The 16772-nt window shown below is 51.4% G+C and overlaps 6 protein-coding genes across 6 annotated transcripts; 3 read left to right on the top strand and 3 right to left on the bottom strand.

Moving 5' to 3' along the window:
• Window positions 1-164: 164 nt before the first annotated feature.
• Window positions 165-3116, top strand: PENARI_c007G04930 (coatomer subunit beta'; the record flags this gene model as incomplete). The annotated part of the gene is made up of 6 exons (XM_022630918.1): window positions 165-182; window positions 305-367; window positions 417-438; window positions 496-527; window positions 581-1849; window positions 1896-3116. 6 exons carry the CDS (start codon window positions 165-167, stop codon window positions 3114-3116), a joined length of 2625 nt encoding a protein of 874 aa, XP_022489168.1.
• Window positions 3117-4778: 1662 nt separating this feature from the next.
• PENARI_c007G00780 (serine/threonine-protein kinase) lies at window positions 4779-7013 on the bottom strand (the record flags this gene model as incomplete). Its single annotated transcript, XM_022630713.1, has 6 exons — window positions 4779-4976; window positions 5028-5392; window positions 5442-5857; window positions 5908-6694; window positions 6746-6901; window positions 6992-7013. The coding sequence occupies 6 exons, from the start codon at window positions 7011-7013 to the stop codon at window positions 4779-4781; spliced, it is 1944 nt and encodes a 647-aa protein (XP_022489236.1).
• A 618-nt stretch (window positions 7014-7631) lies between these two features.
• Window positions 7632-9303, top strand: adaB (chromatin-binding transcription regulator ADA2; the record flags this gene model as incomplete). The annotated part of the gene is made up of 3 exons (XM_022631170.1): window positions 7632-7724; window positions 7784-9175; window positions 9235-9303. The coding sequence occupies 3 exons, from the start codon at window positions 7632-7634 to the stop codon at window positions 9301-9303; spliced, it is 1554 nt and encodes a 517-aa protein (XP_022489246.1).
• Window positions 9304-9757: 454 nt separating this feature from the next.
• On the top strand, window positions 9758-10825 carry PENARI_c007G07726 (enoyl-CoA hydratase/isomerase family protein; the record flags this gene model as incomplete). Its single annotated transcript, XM_022631041.1, has 3 exons — window positions 9758-9989; window positions 10090-10737; window positions 10821-10825. 3 exons carry the CDS (start codon window positions 9758-9760, stop codon window positions 10823-10825), a joined length of 885 nt encoding a protein of 294 aa, XP_022489139.1.
• Window positions 10826-10972: 147 nt separating this feature from the next.
• Window positions 10973-12139, bottom strand: PENARI_c007G02169 (mannitol-1-phosphate 5-dehydrogenase; the record flags this gene model as incomplete). The annotated part of the gene is made up of 1 exon (XM_022630776.1): window positions 10973-12139. The coding sequence occupies one exon, from the start codon at window positions 12137-12139 to the stop codon at window positions 10973-10975; it is 1167 nt and encodes a 388-aa protein (XP_022489049.1).
• Window positions 12140-13479: 1340 nt separating this feature from the next.
• Window positions 13480-14559, bottom strand: PENARI_c007G09387 (SUR7/PalI family protein; the record flags this gene model as incomplete). Its single annotated transcript, XM_022631112.1, has 3 exons — window positions 13480-13728; window positions 13951-14352; window positions 14434-14559. The coding sequence occupies 3 exons, from the start codon at window positions 14557-14559 to the stop codon at window positions 13480-13482; spliced, it is 777 nt and encodes a 258-aa protein (XP_022489442.1).
• Window positions 14560-16772: the final 2213 nt, after the last annotated feature.

The raw sequence follows: 16772 nt of genomic DNA, 5'->3' as shown, positions 1-16772 counted from the left end.
GCTCTCCATCATCTCAATCCTCTGTTAATACCCTCAATTCCTACCTTAATTCGAGGCCTGTTCCTCCCTACCATTCGGGCTGACTGAGCGGCTCGCGGAATCCCCCTCGCTGTCGCTGGCCCAACGCCGCACCACACAAACACTCGTCTCATCCCCCACACAACATGCGGCTCGACGTCAAGGTACGCAAGATGAGGAGTGCTTCATGTCGCTTTGAATATGCCCTCGAAGGATATAGCGACATGACACCTCACCCCGACATGTACAATTGGAGGGGATTGCTAACGAGAATGTTCCAATTCAGAGGCAGCTGTTTGCCCGCTCCGAGCGGGTAAAGGGCATTGATTTTCACCCTACAGAGCCATGGGTAAGTCCTCCAAATATCTTTATGGATTCGTTGAAACTAACTATCTTAGATCTTGACAACCTTGTACAGCGGTACGTTAGGAGGGCAGTTGATGGGATGTCCAATGCGCTAATCACTTCCCGGTCCAGGTCATGTCTACATCTGGTCTTATGAATCACAGGTACGACTGGAGATTGCGCCCCTTCTTGCTCTCATCTAACCGATGCTCTCCAGTCCATTATCAAAACATTCGAACTCACCGATGTCCCCGTTCGTGCTGGTCGTTTCATTGCGCGGAAGAACTGGATTGTCTGCGGTTCAGATGACTTCCAACTGCGTGTCTACAACTACAACACCTCCGAAAAAATTACCTCCTTTGAAGCACACCCGGACTACATCCGTTCCATCGCCGTTCACCCTACCCAGCCGTTCGTGCTCACAGCCTCCGATGACATGACAATTAAGCTTTGGGATTGGGAGAAGGGCTGGAAGTGTGTGCAGGTCTTCGAGGGCCACAGCCACTATGTGATGGGCATGGCGATTAACCCGAAGGATACCAACACTTTCGCCTCTGCTTGTTTGGACCGGACCGTCAAGATCTGGAACCTCGGCTCTCCCCATGCCAACTTCACCCTCGAAGCCCACGAGACGAAGGGTGTGAACCATGTCGATTATTATCCCCAGGCTGATAAGCCTTACCTCCTCACCACTTCCGACGACAAGACCGTGAAGGTCTGGGATTACACCACAAAGGCACTCATCGCAACTCTCGAAGGCCACACAAGCAACGTCTCTTTCGCTTGTTACCACCCCGAATTGCCTGTGATTATCTCTGGTTCCGAGGATGGCACTATTAAAATCTGGCACGCAAACACCTACCGATTGGAGCAGTCATTAAGCTATGGCCTCGAGCGCGCATGGTGTGTTTCTTACCAGAGAGGCAGACAGGGGATTGCCATGGGTTTCGACGATGGTGCGGTAGTAGTGAAGATGGGCCGCGAGGAGCCTGCCGTTTCCATGGATGGATCTGGTAAGCTTATCTGGGCCAGACACAGTGAAGTCGTCTCGTCAGTAATTAAGGGCGGTGATGCCAGCATCAAGGATGGCGAGCCTCTCATGCTACCAACGAAGGATCTCGGTCAGTGTGAGGTCTACCCCCAGACTCTGTCGCACTCTCCTAATGGCCGTTTCGTTTCTGTCTGTGGTGATGGAGAGTATATCATCTACACCGCATTGGCGTGGCGAAACAAGGCCTTTGGACAGGCCCTCGACTTCGCCTGGGGCGCCAAGGACAACAGCAACGACTACGCTATCCGCGAGTCATCGACGAGTGTTAAGATCTTCAAAAACTTCAAGGAGCAGAGTGCTGGTCTTGATGTTGGCTTCCAAGCCGAGGGTCTGTCCGATGGCGTTCTTCTTGGTGTGAAGGGCCAAGGTGGAATCGGCTTCTTCGACTGGGAGACTGGCAGCCTAGTCCGCAGGATCGAAGCTGACCCCAAATCCGTAAGTTTTCTCCGAAGATGTGATGAAATCAAGCTAATTGTTCTAGGTTTACTGGTCCGAATCTGGTGAACTGGTTACCCTCGCTTGTGACGAAGACTTTTACGTTCTCCGCTATTCTCGTGAGGAATACATCAACGGCCTGAACGCCGGTGAAGCCGACGAGGATGGTGTTGAGGCCGCTGTTGAGTTGGTTGCCACCATCAACGAGTCTGTCCGGACTGGACAGTGGGTTGGAGACTGTTTCATCTACACCAACTCCACGAACCGCCTGAACTACCTTGTCGGCGACCAGACATACACAATCTCCCACTTCGACCAACCAATGTACGTCCTAGGCTACCTGCCCCGGGATGGTCGTATCTACCTTGCCGACAAGGATGTGAACGCCACCTCCTTCAGCCTCTCCCTCAGCATGGTCGAGTATCAGACAGTGGTGCTGCGCGGCGACATGGACATGGCCGCCGAGCTCCTCAAGGATGTTCCCCAAGACCAGATGAACAAGGTCGCCCGATTCCTCGAAGGCCAAGGATACAAGGAGATGGCCCTCGAAGTCGCAACAGACCCCGAGCACCGTTTCGACCTGGCTCTCGCCCTGAACGACCTCGAGACTGCCCTCGTGATCGCCCGCGAGGCCAACGTCGAACACAAGTGGAAGATCGTCGGTGACGCCGCCTTGGCTGGCTGGAACCTCGCCCTGGCGCAAGAATGCTTCACCAACGCCAAGGACGTCGGTTCTCTGCTGTTGCTGCACACCGCCAGCAACAACCGCGAAGGCCTCAAGTCCCTGGCTGCCCAGGCCTCTGAATCAGGCCTCCACAACGTCGCCTTCTCTACACTCTGGTCCCTCGGCGATATCGATGGCTGCATTGCTCTTCTCATCCAGACCAACCGCATCGCCGAGGCTGTCCTCTTCGCTCAGACCTACAAGCCTTCTAGTGCTGCCAAGCTCGTTGTCCAATGGAAGGAGTCCCTAGAGCAATCTAACAAGACCAAGGTCGCCCGCCTCATCGGTGTTCCACCCGGTGCCCCAGACGTCGCCTCTACCGACGACGACCTCTTCCCCGAGTGGGATGAGTACATCCGCCTGGAGAAGGAGGGTATCGTCCCCGAGCCCCCTTCATCCGAGTCTCTGATTGACATCAACGGAGACGGAGATGAAGAGCCCGCCAGTGCAACCAACGGCGCCCCTGAAGCTGAGCCCGAAGCTGAAGCCGAAGCAGAGCAGGAGCAGGCGGTGGATGAAGCCGATGCTGCCGAGGCCGAGTAAATGAAAGGAAAAGCACCGGGGTTCTGTTTGGTGGAGAGTTAGGTAGATCGTTTGTTCTCCGACTGACGAGTCAGTTGATTGTTGATTGCGACCGGCGTCTTAACGTGTGTCCGACTTTTTCTTTTCTTTTTTCTTACTTTGTGTAATTCCGCTACGATGTATCTTGATCTGGAGGAAACCTTGAGACTGGCTAGATACAATTACAGCTGTTCTTTCTCTATCCGGGAGGTTCCGGCCTGGTTAGGTCTATTGTTATATTATTGATGCATATATGTTCCTATCTACTGTACTGTAGTTTGTTGATGGTAATTTGTGCTGCACTCTTTTCTCGAGATACTGTATAGGATGGTGCGGTGGAACAGTGTGGCGGCTCGAGCTGAAGACTTAGATATGGAAAAGATGATCATGCTCCCGCTTGAAATGACGATCAAGATATGAAGCTCTTTTCTCCAAATTGGCATGGTTCCCAGCACAACTGCTGTATCTACAGAGTAGGGCGCAGAGGGTCCTGCATGTAAGGGCGGGGGGTAAGGCGTGCCCTAATCAAAGCTGCAATTACTGACCTTACCGCGACTAGGCACATTCTAAGGACCACTTATTCCTTGATAGAAACATTACAGAGGATACAGAAGCTTAGAAAATCAACGGTCGGCCTCCGAAAGTTCTCAACATTGATCAAAGCCCATTTTGTCCGCAAATAGATGTAGTTGGATATTCTAGAGCACATCAACGTATATCGAGTTTATTTTCAATTAATCCATGGATGATGAAATGTAACTAGCGTAGGTAAATTTTGAATAAAACCCAATTTGAAGCTTGCCCCAGCCAAAATCCTCCTAAAACTATTGATATACCTCGTCATCTGTCTCACGCTCAGCCAAGGCAAAGGAAGCATGAGGAGAGAATCAGCCCGCACGAGGCTTTCCCACACTCTGGTAAGAGAAAGCTGCATTAGAAACATAGGTATATACCATCTCAGAGGCTTGCCTCTGATTGACCTTGCGAAATTTTATTAGCGACGAGAGATTCTTATCTGGTTAGAGATACTCAATTTGCCCTAAAAGTTTTGGTTAGACGATCCACCAAGTGCAGATGATTCAGTCTACTATAAACACAGTGACAAGAGACTCGGTGACCAAAGTATTTGACCTTGTTCCGAGGGCCTCCAGGCCCCATCTACAAGTTACTACAATAGTATATCATGATAGATCCAAGACTCTCTGGCATTGTCCATTGTAAAGTTTTATCGACAATACACAACAAGGGCACAGGTAATGACCGCCTGAAAACGAACGAAACAAGGAAGAAAGGAACCTGCCTGGAGGGAATGGGAAACACAATCAAAGAAGATCGAGCAAAAGAAATCCAAACCAAAGCGCTCAATAGAAAAGATGACACGAGAAGAAACAATGTCGTCTCGAGATCAGGGAGCGACTCCGATATCAAGATGCCACAGACTCCTTTGTGATGGGGAAATCAACAAGATGAAGAGTAAAAGAAGAGAGAAAAGAAAAGATCAAGATTGGTGATATGTGAATGAAAGGCGTACACAGTGAAAAAAAGTAACAAAGGAGAAGCGTTCTATGAAACCCCCCAATCTCTCTTTCTGGCTCACCGATCAGTATTTCTCGATCTAAATTGACGCTAAGAGGAAACCTCTATCTACTCCGGGATGCTACCGAAGGATGGGTCTTTGACACTTCCGCCTGCATCGCCGAGACCAGCCACTGGCCGGTTATAGGACCAGCCTGCGAATTGTTGCTGCATGGTCTGCGACAGGACGGGTCCCTCGACATAGGAGTCCTGGGGTGCCTCGGAAGTGAACTCGCGGTCGAAGTTATCCGTGTCACGGGCGTCCACCTAGAAAATGTTAGTGAGTTGGTCATATATTATACAGCAAAGGATACATACCACGTTCGGCCGGAAGCTGGGCTCGTACTTTCTCTGGAGGAGCTTGCGCCAGTCAATGTTGGCGAAGAAGTGGTGCGACTTGATTTCAGCAGCGCCGTTGGCGCCCAGTCGGCGCACGGGATCACGGTCTAGCAATCGAGTGAGAAGATCCCGAGCGGCAGGCGGGACAATATCGCTGGTAGGGAAAGTCAAAGGCTCTTGCAAGATCTTGCGGTACATCTCGTTGGTGTTCTCATCATAGAATGGGGGAAGGCCCGTTAGCATCTCGTAGAGCAGGACACCCAAAGTCCACCAATCGACGGACTTGGTGTAGCCATTGCCAAGGAGAAGTTCGGGGGCGAGATATTCGGGAGTTCCACAGAAGGCTAGATCCAGTTAGCAGGGGCTTAGGGTCACAGCAATGATGAAACTTACTGTTTGTCCGATCCTCGTCCTTCATGTCCAGCTTGCAAAGACCGAAATCGCAAAGAGCAATATGTCCAGTGTAATCGAGAAGAATGTTCTCAGGCTTGAGATCTCGGTAAATAACCTTAAAGCCGTGCAGACACTCGAGAGCGCACAGCAACTCTGCGGTGTAGAAACGGGCTCTGTTGATGTCGAATCGCTGTTCCCTTTGCAAGTGATGGAACAACTCTCCACCGTTCACAAATGCCAGAACAAGATACAGCTTCTCAGGCGACTGGAATGAGAATTTCAGTGGAACAATGAACGGGTTGTTTATCTGTGCAAGCACAGATCGCTCAGCAAGCGTATGTGTGACTTCCGATCGCGAGATAATGTGAGCCTTCCGGATAGTCTTGAGGGCGTAAATTCGGCCGGTGTCCTTCTTCCTGTCCAGATAGTTAGTATCGCCCAAAAACCTGAAAAATCGGTCCCTTACATGACCTGCATGACCTTGCCGAAACTACCCTTGCCAACGACCTTGAGCAAATCAAAGTCTTCCATCTTGAGACTGCGCTGCCTGTTCTCCACGAAAGAAACACCAATCTTGATCGAGCCAGCACCGAATTGAAGATCCAGCCATTCGGCACCCGACTGACCAGGCCCACTAGCTTGACGTGCCTGCTCTTCATGAGCCGCAGCCGCCTTCTGGTTGTCCTTCTTGCTCAGTTTGGGATCCTCCACGTATGGTTGCTGGGCCTCCTCAAACCGAGGGTGGACCTTACATGCGCCCAAGAAGATGTCCTCACTACGGCCGGCACCAGGCCGGGCAGCAGGGTTGCGCAGGTACAACTGCACATTCAACTCTGTCTTCCGGGACACATCGAATTTGAAGGCTGTGCTGTCACCTGCCCACAATGGGCTCTCGGGAGAACCCGAAACAGCGTCCACAAAGACCTGGTTCTTTTCGAAGTCAAGGAGGGCATAAGGAAGATATTTGGTGGAATAGCGACCGTGGATAGTGGGAGCGGCATTTATTCCCCCACTTGTGGATTGTGGGCGGCCTGAGGGCACATAGGAGCCTGGTTGATTCTGGGATGAATGTGACGATGAGGAGGTGCTAGGGCGTAAAGACGATGGTGCGTAAGAGTTGTTCTGGAAATGCGAGTTGAAGATCTGCTGGAAATGAGGGGACAGAGAAAAATCGCGTCCTTCGTGGAGAGTGACAATGAGAATACCTGGGTTCACGGGAGCCACAGGAGGAGAGACAAGAGATTCGGAGGCCGCTGTTGAAGCAATTAGTGGGATGCACACCCGATCATGGAGTCACTACGTACAAATGCCATTTGTTGACGGCGTGGCAGAAGAGATGCTGGGAGTGTTAGAGGCCACAGGTGTCTGAGCCTCGTCACCGTTCGAGTCGCCCTTGATCGTCGAGGTAGAGGACGATCGACCGAAGTTGGTCAGGGGCGCCAGATGCGTCTCCTTCAATTCTGAAGCACATGCAATTAGCCATTGTTCAGATCGTCTGCAGTGCAGGGACGGGTGAGGGGGAGAGGGAGACCAACTGCCAGTGAACATACTTTTAGTGAGCCTCCAGGACATTGTGGCGGTTGGTGCAAAGGATCAAGAGTGAAGATGTGAAAGTCCAAGAAGCCGACCGCAATGCGTGGTGTTGCAGAGTGCCAGAATCCGAAGATCAACACATGCGAAAGGCCCGAGAAGAAAGCCTTTTTAAATGAGCAACGGTGCACGAGGAATCAGACCACTTTTATCCGGAAGCACAACTAATGAAAGAAAATGAAGTTGAAGTTGAAGATGAAGATGGAAGTGAAGGAGAAGAGGGGAAGCCCCTGTAAACAAAATACATAGATTACAACTGTGGTTGGCTGAGCCAGTCACGGAAGTGCCGATAGGGCTGTATGGTAATAATACACGCCAGAGGCAGGGCTCAGCCACGACTCCGCCACATTCAAGGGTGAACGTCCCGTCACCAACAGCTGTGCCTCGGACTCTAGTCTCAGGACTCACGACTCAGTACTATTGGACTATTGGACTATTGGGCTACCGTGACTTTTGTCTGAAGCTTAAGCTTCGATTATTCCCCGCTCCGATCTGCGGAGACTTACCCCGGACCTCACCTCACCTCTACCCTCCTCGACCCTCTGAAACTGGGTCCTTGACACACGCGTCAAAGCGGAGGATGAAAGAGTTACTGAACCAATGGGTGTGATTCGCAAGAAGACCGCATCGCGCGGCACCGAGGCAGGCACCAAGTTCCATTGCGACGTGTGCTCCATTGATGTCACATCAACGGTAAGGACCCCAACCATGAGTGTCTATCACCCAGAAGCTAACGTTGATCCTTCCATCAGGTTCGCATTTCGTGTTCACATCCCTCCTGTCCCGAATATGACCTCTGTGTCCCGTGCTTCTCCGCCGGACAAAGCTCGAAAAACCACGACCCCGCTTCACATCCATTCCAAGTGATTGAACAGAACTCCGTTCCCATCTTCCAAGAAGACTGGGGTGCTGATGAGGAGTTATTATTACTGGAAGGCGCTGAGATCTACGGACTCGGCTCATGGGCCGACATCGCAGACCACATTGGCGGCTACCGCAGCAAGGACGAAGTTCGCGATCACTACTATGACACATACATCGAGAGCGGCAACTTCCCGCTTGCAGACCGCGCCGACCCAGACGATCGAAGCTTACAAGATTCGATCTCGAAAGAGGAGTTCCAGACGCGCAAGAAACGGCGTATTGAAGAGCGCAAAGATGCAGCCAAGGCCGCGCCACCCACCACACCAAAGCAGAAACCAACTGCCAGTGTACCGGCATGTCACGAAGTGCAGGGCTACATGCCTGGACGACTGGAGTTTGAGACGGAGTTCTTGAACGATGCCGAGGAGGCGGTGCAGCATATGACCTTTGAGCCTGGAGCTGGTCTCAATGAGAACGGCGAGCCAGATGCAGAGACGGAGCTGAAGATGACCGTGGTCGACATTTATAATTCCCGCCTTACCGCGCGAACAGAGCGCAAGAAGATCCTCTTCGAGCACAACCTCCTCGAATACCGCAAGAACACTGCCCTCGACAAGAAGCGATCAAAGGAAGAGCGCGATCTGTTGAACAAAGCCAAACCTTTGGCACGGATGATGAACCGGAAAGACTTTGAAGAAGTCAACAAAGGTTTGGAGTACGAGCACAACCTCCGCCTGGCCATCTCCCAACTCCAAGAATGGCGACAGATGGGCATCGGGGACCTGAAGGCCGGCGAGAAGTATGAACAGGATAAGCAGCAGCGCGTACAACGACTGCTTCCCCAGGGCTCGTTCGATCGCTTTGCCAGCGCACGTCCTAAACCGGCACAGCTAACAGAGACTCCGGTGGCGGCGACTCAATTGACAACACCCGAACTGCCGCTACGGTTACAAAAGGCTGCCAACCCCCACGCACCGACAGATGCCAATGATGAACCATTGAATGACTTTGACCGCGCCTTCGCCGTGGACGGAGAAGCACCTCCTCCTCAGCCATCCAAGACGAAATACGTAGTACCGCCACTGAGCGGGCTACCAGCATGGAAACTGGACAATGACACCGCAGCCGACTTGCACCTCCTCACAAAGGAGGAAATAGAGGTCTGCAACGTGCTGCGTATTATGCCAAAGCCATACCTCGTGATCAAGGAGACATTATTGAAGGAAGCAATGAAGCAAGGCGGCAGCCTGAAGAAGAAAGACGCAAGAACAATTTGCAAGGTATGTTCAGTATCCTTTCACTCCAACTACTGTGCAATCTCTTACTGACATGACTGAAGATCGAGGGTACCAAGACCAGTCGCATCTACGACTTCATGGTACACAGCGGCTGGATCAACAAGGCATGAGTGTGTCAGCTATTGATAGTCACGATCCTATGGCAATTGTTTTGTTTCTCCTATTGATATCCATAGTAACTAGTAAATTTTGCTTGCAGAGCGGCTTCTGGCGTTAATAGGATGGGCGAGTTGATCTGTTCTCTACCTGTCAAGAGAACAAACTACAAATGAGAATCACAAATTTATCCAGGTATACTGTGCTTGCTTCACGGAAAGTAGACCGAATACTGTATACAGGAATCAGTAGTCAACACTGTAGTGAATAGTAATCGAGCAACGGCAAAGCCGAGAACTCCACACCGATCGGCCCTCGGCATCTCATCAGATTCTCCGCATCTACAAATAACCCCAACTCCCACTCCCTACAACCCAATCTACAATACTCAGATACGACCTCCAAGCTCCACCGAACCCAATATACAATCCTACATCAATCAATTGAAACCCAAGATCCAACGCCAACATGCCAAACTTCAGCATACAACCCCCAACCCCGCACGCCGCCCTCCTCTCCTACCCAGCACCACACATCCTCCTAGTAACCCTAAACCGACCAAAAGACCTCAACTGCATAAACGCCCAAGGCCACGCAGACCTACACGCAGTCTGGGAATGGATGGACGAGGAACCGAGTATGCGCGTGGGTATACTGACGGGTATGGGGAGGGCGTTTTGTGCCGGGGCTGATTTGAAAGGTGAGTACAAGACATAGACACTCCATCACTCCCATCACACCTACAAATTACAATTAGAGGGGTCTGGGTCCATCAGATCTAACTGACACAATGCCAACAGAGTGGAATACGCGCGCCTCATCCTCATCCTCATCCTCCACATCAAAGACGACCCCAATGCCACCCAGTGGCTTTGGCGGCCTCGCCCGTCGAAAAGGCAAAAAACCAATAATCTGCGCCGTAAACGGACTCTGTTTCGGCGGCGGAACGGAAATGATCATAAACAGCGACCTGGTAATCGCAACTTCGCGAACACTTTTCGGTTTGCCCGAGGTGAAGCGCGGGGTTGTTGCGTTGGCGGGGGCGTTGCCTAGACTTGTGCGCACTGTTGGGAAGCAGCGGGCTATGGAGATGGTTCTTACGGGGCGGAATGTTAGTGCTGAGGAAGGGGAGAGGTGGGGACTTGTTAATTTTGTTGTTGATGTTAGTGGGATTATTGATGGTGGGAAGGGGAAGGAGGAGGTGGATAGGGAGGTTTCGAGGGTTGTTATTGGGAAGGCTTTGGAGGTTGCTGGGACTATTGCTGGGAATAGTCCTGATTCGGTGCTTGTTAGTCGGGAGGGAGTGAAGTTGGGATGGGAGGGAATTGGGGCGGATGAGGCTACTAGTATGTTGAGTGAGACTTGGGTGAAGAGGTTGAATGAAGGGGAGAATATTAAGGAGGGGTTGAGGGCTTTTGTGGAGAAGAGAGCGCCTGTTTGGGCGGATAGTAAGTTGTAAGACTGTAAAAAGGGAGATTGTGAATGTTGTTCATTTGCTATTCATACTATAGTTCGTTAAGTCATATCAAAGCCTAATCCGATTTTCCGTCGCGCCGTGTACCGGGTATTCGCCATATCCCATGCGAGCTGAAGAGCTGAAAGTCAAATCAGATGCGCGGTTGCCCTGCCTCCCTGGAAAGTGATGTTAAAATGTTGGATCGAGGTTGGCGGGGTGAAAGGTTCCTACTTTGCGTCTGATTGTACGCCGTCCACAACCTTGACCACATGGGGGAACAGTGGGTGGTCACGGTCTAGGCCGGTGAGACGTACAGCCGCATCTGCAGGCGAGTTCTCCTTGAGCACCTTGGCCAGTTCCACACTCTCCTCATCCCCTTCGACATTCTGGAACCGCAGAGCCATCTCAACAGATCCCATCAACGAGTCGAACTTTCCTCCACGCTCGGCCAGCTGTGCAGCTGGTCCGATGAATCGCTCCTTGCGGGAGACCTTGCGCATTGGAGCTCGGCCCACACGCTCGACACTGTCTTCGAGGTAGGGGTTGGAAATGCGAGCAATGATGGTCTCGACGTACTCCTGTTGCTCGGTGGCGCTGATTTCGTGTTTGTCGACGATGAGCGCGGCGGTCTCTTGGAGAACATCACGAACAACTCCGCGGATGTAGTCGTCCCTCAGAGCTTCGGCAATAGTCTTCTTGCCGTGGTGGTATCCATAGTAGGCAGCAGTGGCATGGCCAGTGTTGACAGTGAACAGCTTGCGCTCAATGTAGGGCTCGAGGTTGTCAACCCAGTGGATGGCTGGGATATCGGGATGGCCGTGCTGGCCAAAGGGTGTCTTCTCCACAGCCCACTCGTAGAACTTCTCGATGCGCACGTTGAGACCGGCGTCAGGAGCCTGAGCGGGCACAATGCGGTCGATTGCAGAGTTGGCAAACCGGGCACGGTCTGGGAGAGAGTCCACACGGTCTGCGGCAATGTTGTCCTTGATGAATCCATGTAGAGTGTCGGTAGCACCAATGGCGTTCTCACAGGCAACGACGGCCAATGGGGTAGGGTCGGTGCGGGCATCGATACCCTTGGCAATCACGGGGGCGATGAACTTGAGGATGTTGGGGCCCACGGCGCAGGTCACAATTTCGGCCGTTGCGATCTCCTTGATGACATCGCTCTCATGTGTCTTGGAGTTGATGGCACGGTAGTTGGTGATGGTCTTGGTTGACTCGCCCTCTTCACTGACCTCAGTGACTTGGTATGACTTGGTGTTCTGTAGAGAGGAGATGATGCTGTCCATGACATCAACAAAGACCACCTCGAAGCCAGCAGAGTGGAGGAACTCGGCAACAAAGCCACGGCCGATGTTACCACCGCCAAAGTGAATAGCTTTCTTCTCCATGATGTATAGAGGTAAAGGGTTGAAAAGTAGAAAGGTAGAGAAAGGTGAGAGGTGTAGAGAGGAAGAGAAGAAGAGAAGAGGAAGTTGGGATAGAGAAGAGGAAGTTGGGATAGAGAAGAGGAAGTTGGGATAGAGAAGAGACTATGGACTAATGAGGAAATGGCAAGTCAAATGGGGGGAAAGAGCAGCTATTTAAACTCAGGAAGGAGCCATAAAGTCGACGCCATTCCGTGAGTCTAGGGAGTGGCTGAAGCAAAAGATGACTTCATAGATATCCGGGACTAACCTCCGCCTTGTTTGGAACCGTCATAGTCTCTTCCGTACTCCCCCACTTGGAACCAGAACATCGGCAATCTTGACCTTCCTAGTCCCGTTCCCCTGTCCTGTCTTGTCCATGGCCCCGTCCCCGTTTCGTCAACTACTTCCGTTATCCAGGGTCATGGCCATACCAGGCCTTCGGGCTTGAACTCACCGAGGAAGGGTTGGTGTGCCCCGGGAAATCCCGCCTACGCCTACAGCATCCCCTTCGCATTCGCGCTTTGACATTGCAACAAATGACAACCCTTGGCAGTTCGGGGCTTAGCCGGAGTCACCAGCCGACAAACCGGGAATCCAACGAAAACTACCTCAGGTATGCCCGGAGTACAGTGGTCCTAACAGCAACCCTAAAATGAGGCATAATAAGAACCTGTGATAGCCATTATACCTCAAACAATAATCCAATAATCCAATAATCCCTATACCTCATTACATGTAGAGCACAATCACATTGATATCTCTCATACTGTAAGTCTCCACAGTGGTGACGTCGTATAGCGGTAGACCCAGTTTTGCCCGTTACTAGAGGGGAGTCTCGAACTCCCACTGCCCACTTCCCATACACTTCCCACGATTCTAAGGGCATCGATGAATTTCTATCAAGCCTAGAACCACATCTGGACTAGAGTCGAATCTTCTGCCGTTTTCTTTCTCATTGCTGCCAATCATGAACCACGCTCACCACCACAGACTCCCAGCTCACACAAATCCCCAACACGCCCATTGGCCACACGCGCCCAAACCCAAACCCCTAGCATAAGCAAGCGGCCGGATTAGCAACTGCAATTTCAGCTACATTACCACCGAAGATCAGATTGGGCTCAGTAAGGTAGTATTTCATTTCAAAATCACATCGTGTCTAACAAATATCTAAATTGGAATGGGCGAGTTGCCCCGATCATACCCCGTCCCCAGTCGCCCGTTCCCCCCCTCTCCGGGCTATCAGTCCTCCGACTGGTCCCCTTTTTATTCCCCCGTTTGGTTCTCGTGCGTTACTCTTTCCGTTTTATTGTACCCTTACTTTACCCCTCTATGTCCTTCTCAACTGCAGGCGCTGGCACCGCTCGTGCTGCACGAATGAACACGTTCACGAAGGACGCTACACTGCCGGCGAGTAATAGCCCCGCCGAGGCCCAGGTCATTCCGAGGAATTTGTCGCCGTAGTGCGCTGACACGTTCGACCCCTCGCCGTGTGCGTTGATGAGGGATACGAAGTCGAAGGCGATGACTGTTGCGATTACAGATGCGACGCTTATGCTGAAGGATCCGAGCTGGGGTTGGTCTTGGTCAGCCACTGTCGTATTCAGCACATCCATCTCACATAGTATCGGGATACATCTCATATCATAGTGATATGATGCAGTATTCCGGGGCATACCATGCACAGCACGGACACCGAATGCCGAATCTGGGGAACAATCAAAGAATCATATGACCGAACCACCCGCATAGAATGTGATATGTGAAGAAGACAGCTGTTGGATAATACTCACAATCAAAAACCAAAATTCAAAAAGACCCTGACCACCCCACGGCATAAACGTCTCAAAAACACGCCCAATAAGCACGGCACCGATAGCGCCAACGCCCATACAATACAGCACAGCCATAGCGCGACTAGTCATACGGAAAGCGTGGAAATCATCAGCGATGACTCGCGGCCAGTCCAGCTCGGCGCCGTGGGTGACCTCTTTGGGCCAGGCTTGCGTCGGGTCGAAAGCGAAGAGAATCGTGCGGCTCGAGCAGGTTGTTACGTTACGCGTGACGCCCGCGCTTGGGTCGGTTGTGCCTAGTTCGCCCTGGCAGTAGGACATTATATGGATCGAGTAGAAATCGTGTGCGACGTTTGTTTGGGTTGTGGTTTGGGTTTTGGTCTGGCTCGAGGGGGTGTAGAGCTTTTCTTTTTGTTAGATTTGTTTATTCTGCTTTTGTTGAAGGGTAGGTATGGAAATGTGATGGGAAAGTATAGGGCTTACAGTCAAGAGATCAGCGCCACTGATAAAGTTCTTCTGCGTTCCTGCGAAGAGGCAGAGGATTGTAATTATAAATGCGATGAAGGCTGTTACTGTTGGGAACAGGCCTTTCAAGTCTATCATCGCCATTGTTGCTGTTGTCTGTCTGTAGTTTGGTCTGTAGTTTGGTCTGTAGTCTGATCTGGTCGGATCGACAGTCGAATAATGTCAAGTGTGACAGTATAGGGACTGTGAATAGGAACAGATGTAGATAGAATAAGTCGTGAAGCTGTAGTAAGTGGTACAACCACACAAAAAGAAAACCGATGCTCGTTGCCAGATTGGGAATCTATGATTCAGTCGATCCCCAGATCCTTATATACCACTACCACCCCTCTGGAATATGGATCGGTCGCGTCGATTTCTCGCGATCTCGTCATTCCAGACGTGGGCTGCCAGAGAGGGGGTGAGCATGTCTGGGCATGTTCTGGCGTGTGCCAACTGAGTTCGCCGTGGTATGTGTGCACTGCACCTGATGTGCCAGCTTTCTGATCATTGGAAATATTATCGCCTGTAAATGCCAGGCTCGAGTATGATGGCTGAAGCTCCGGGTTGGAATTGGAAGGGATTGTGGTGAGGTTGACCCTGCCCGCTTCGGGAATGTTGCCAGCCACGGGGGTCTTGTTGCCGACTGTGGGGGTTTGGAGGAATATGGGCGAGTCTGGATTCATGGAGGATTCTGGGTGTTGGCTGGGGTGTTAGTAGGGATATTTGGTTGGTTACTTGGTAGGGTTGACATTGTTGCCCTAGTTGCGCGGATGTGCCCGTGGGCAGGTGTAGGGCCTCTCGGGGATTATTCACCACGCAGACATCAGATTCTTCCTAAGGTCGGCATTTCACATATTGATCTTTTGTGACCCTGTGAAATGTTAATTGTGAGTTTTGCGTTGTGTTAACGCAACAAATTCGCAACATTAACAAGGACCAAACCTATCACACCAGCACCAGATATATCCCCCGATCACAAGAAAAGTAAGTTGAAGCATTTGACTTTTCCACAGCCAATAGCCAAGCAAATTCACTCATTTATCACCACTTACTATTTAAATAGTACAACAAAAAACAAAGTCGTGCAACTCCCATCCCAAACCTCCCACCCATCTGACCCGAACGGGACAGTTACATCCGGATCTAATCCGCGAATCTCCAGCAACATACAGGTAAGCACCAAATAAATCCGAGGCCATCTGATTGATCCTACTGTGGTACAGTGAAACCACATCACATAGCATAGCTAGCCCTATGAAAAGTCGCCGTACAACCACGGGCAACCCCTACGACCAGGCAGAAGCATGTTCGCGGGAAATGAAACGATCCAAGCTGAAAGCCACAAGATGAACTAGTGGCATGTTGTTACACTAGCATCCGAGTATCCGAGAAAATGAAAGTGAAACTGAAGGAGCGTTTAGTGCGGCTGTGGTGGGTACGGTCAATAGGTCCGGAGATGGGGTTGGACTACTGCAAGGAGGTAAAGGTGCGCCACGAACATGTTATGAGCACGAGATGGTACTATATTCGGATCCTACGGGCATTATGGCTGGGCGATTGGATCTGGGTTGAGTTTCGGACATACTGACGGACTTTGTAGTCGGGTAGGGCACTACGGTGAACTATCTGGTCATTCTGGATGACGTTGCCAATCCACAGGTGAAATGAGCTGGTGGAGTCCATGCAAGCAATAGCTGATACAAGCGGGCGTTCCAGAAGACATCCACCTTCTAGAAGGCATCTGATGCATGCATCTCTAGGCGTGTCGGGTGATGCAGGGAGACGGGACCTACTGTAAGAGCGGCCGGACATCCAACACGAACATGGGAATGTCATCAAGACACAACTATTGGCCGGCAGATCAAACACACACTAAGAGATAATCTCGGTGCAGTGCATGAGCCCGAGATCGTCCAGTCTCCACGCAAGGTATAGCCCCTGAAACAAAGTAAAAAAACCGGAACCAAAACCACACTTATGCAAAACGAGCGTGTCATACACAAAGCACAGCAGTAGGGGCCAGTGGCACCAGTGGGTACTCTGTAGAGAAAGAAGTACATGTAGATTGCAATCTCTCAAAGCACATCCTACTGTAAGCAGACCATCCCCGAGACAGGACACGCTCTGTGCGCGTTGGCTGACATGGCATGTCAACCAGCAACAAGAGCGGAAGAGGAGCACGTGCGACGCTCGTTGGCAGCGCACCAAGCATTGTAGAAGCTCACTTGGCGACGCCTCGCTCGCTACGCCGAATGCTTGACATGCATGGCTTTGCTGGATCAAACGCTAAAGGCGTGAAGCAAGCATTAGCCAAG

The sequence above is a fragment of the Penicillium arizonense genome, assembly GCF_001773325.1.
Source record: "Penicillium arizonense strain CBS 141311 chromosome Unknown PENARI_contig007, whole genome shotgun sequence".
NCBI classification, from domain to species: domain Eukaryota; kingdom Fungi; phylum Ascomycota; class Eurotiomycetes; order Eurotiales; family Aspergillaceae; genus Penicillium; species Penicillium arizonense.
The sequence above is the reverse complement of the archived record's forward strand: the minus strand, read 5'-3'. Positions and strand labels throughout refer to the sequence as shown.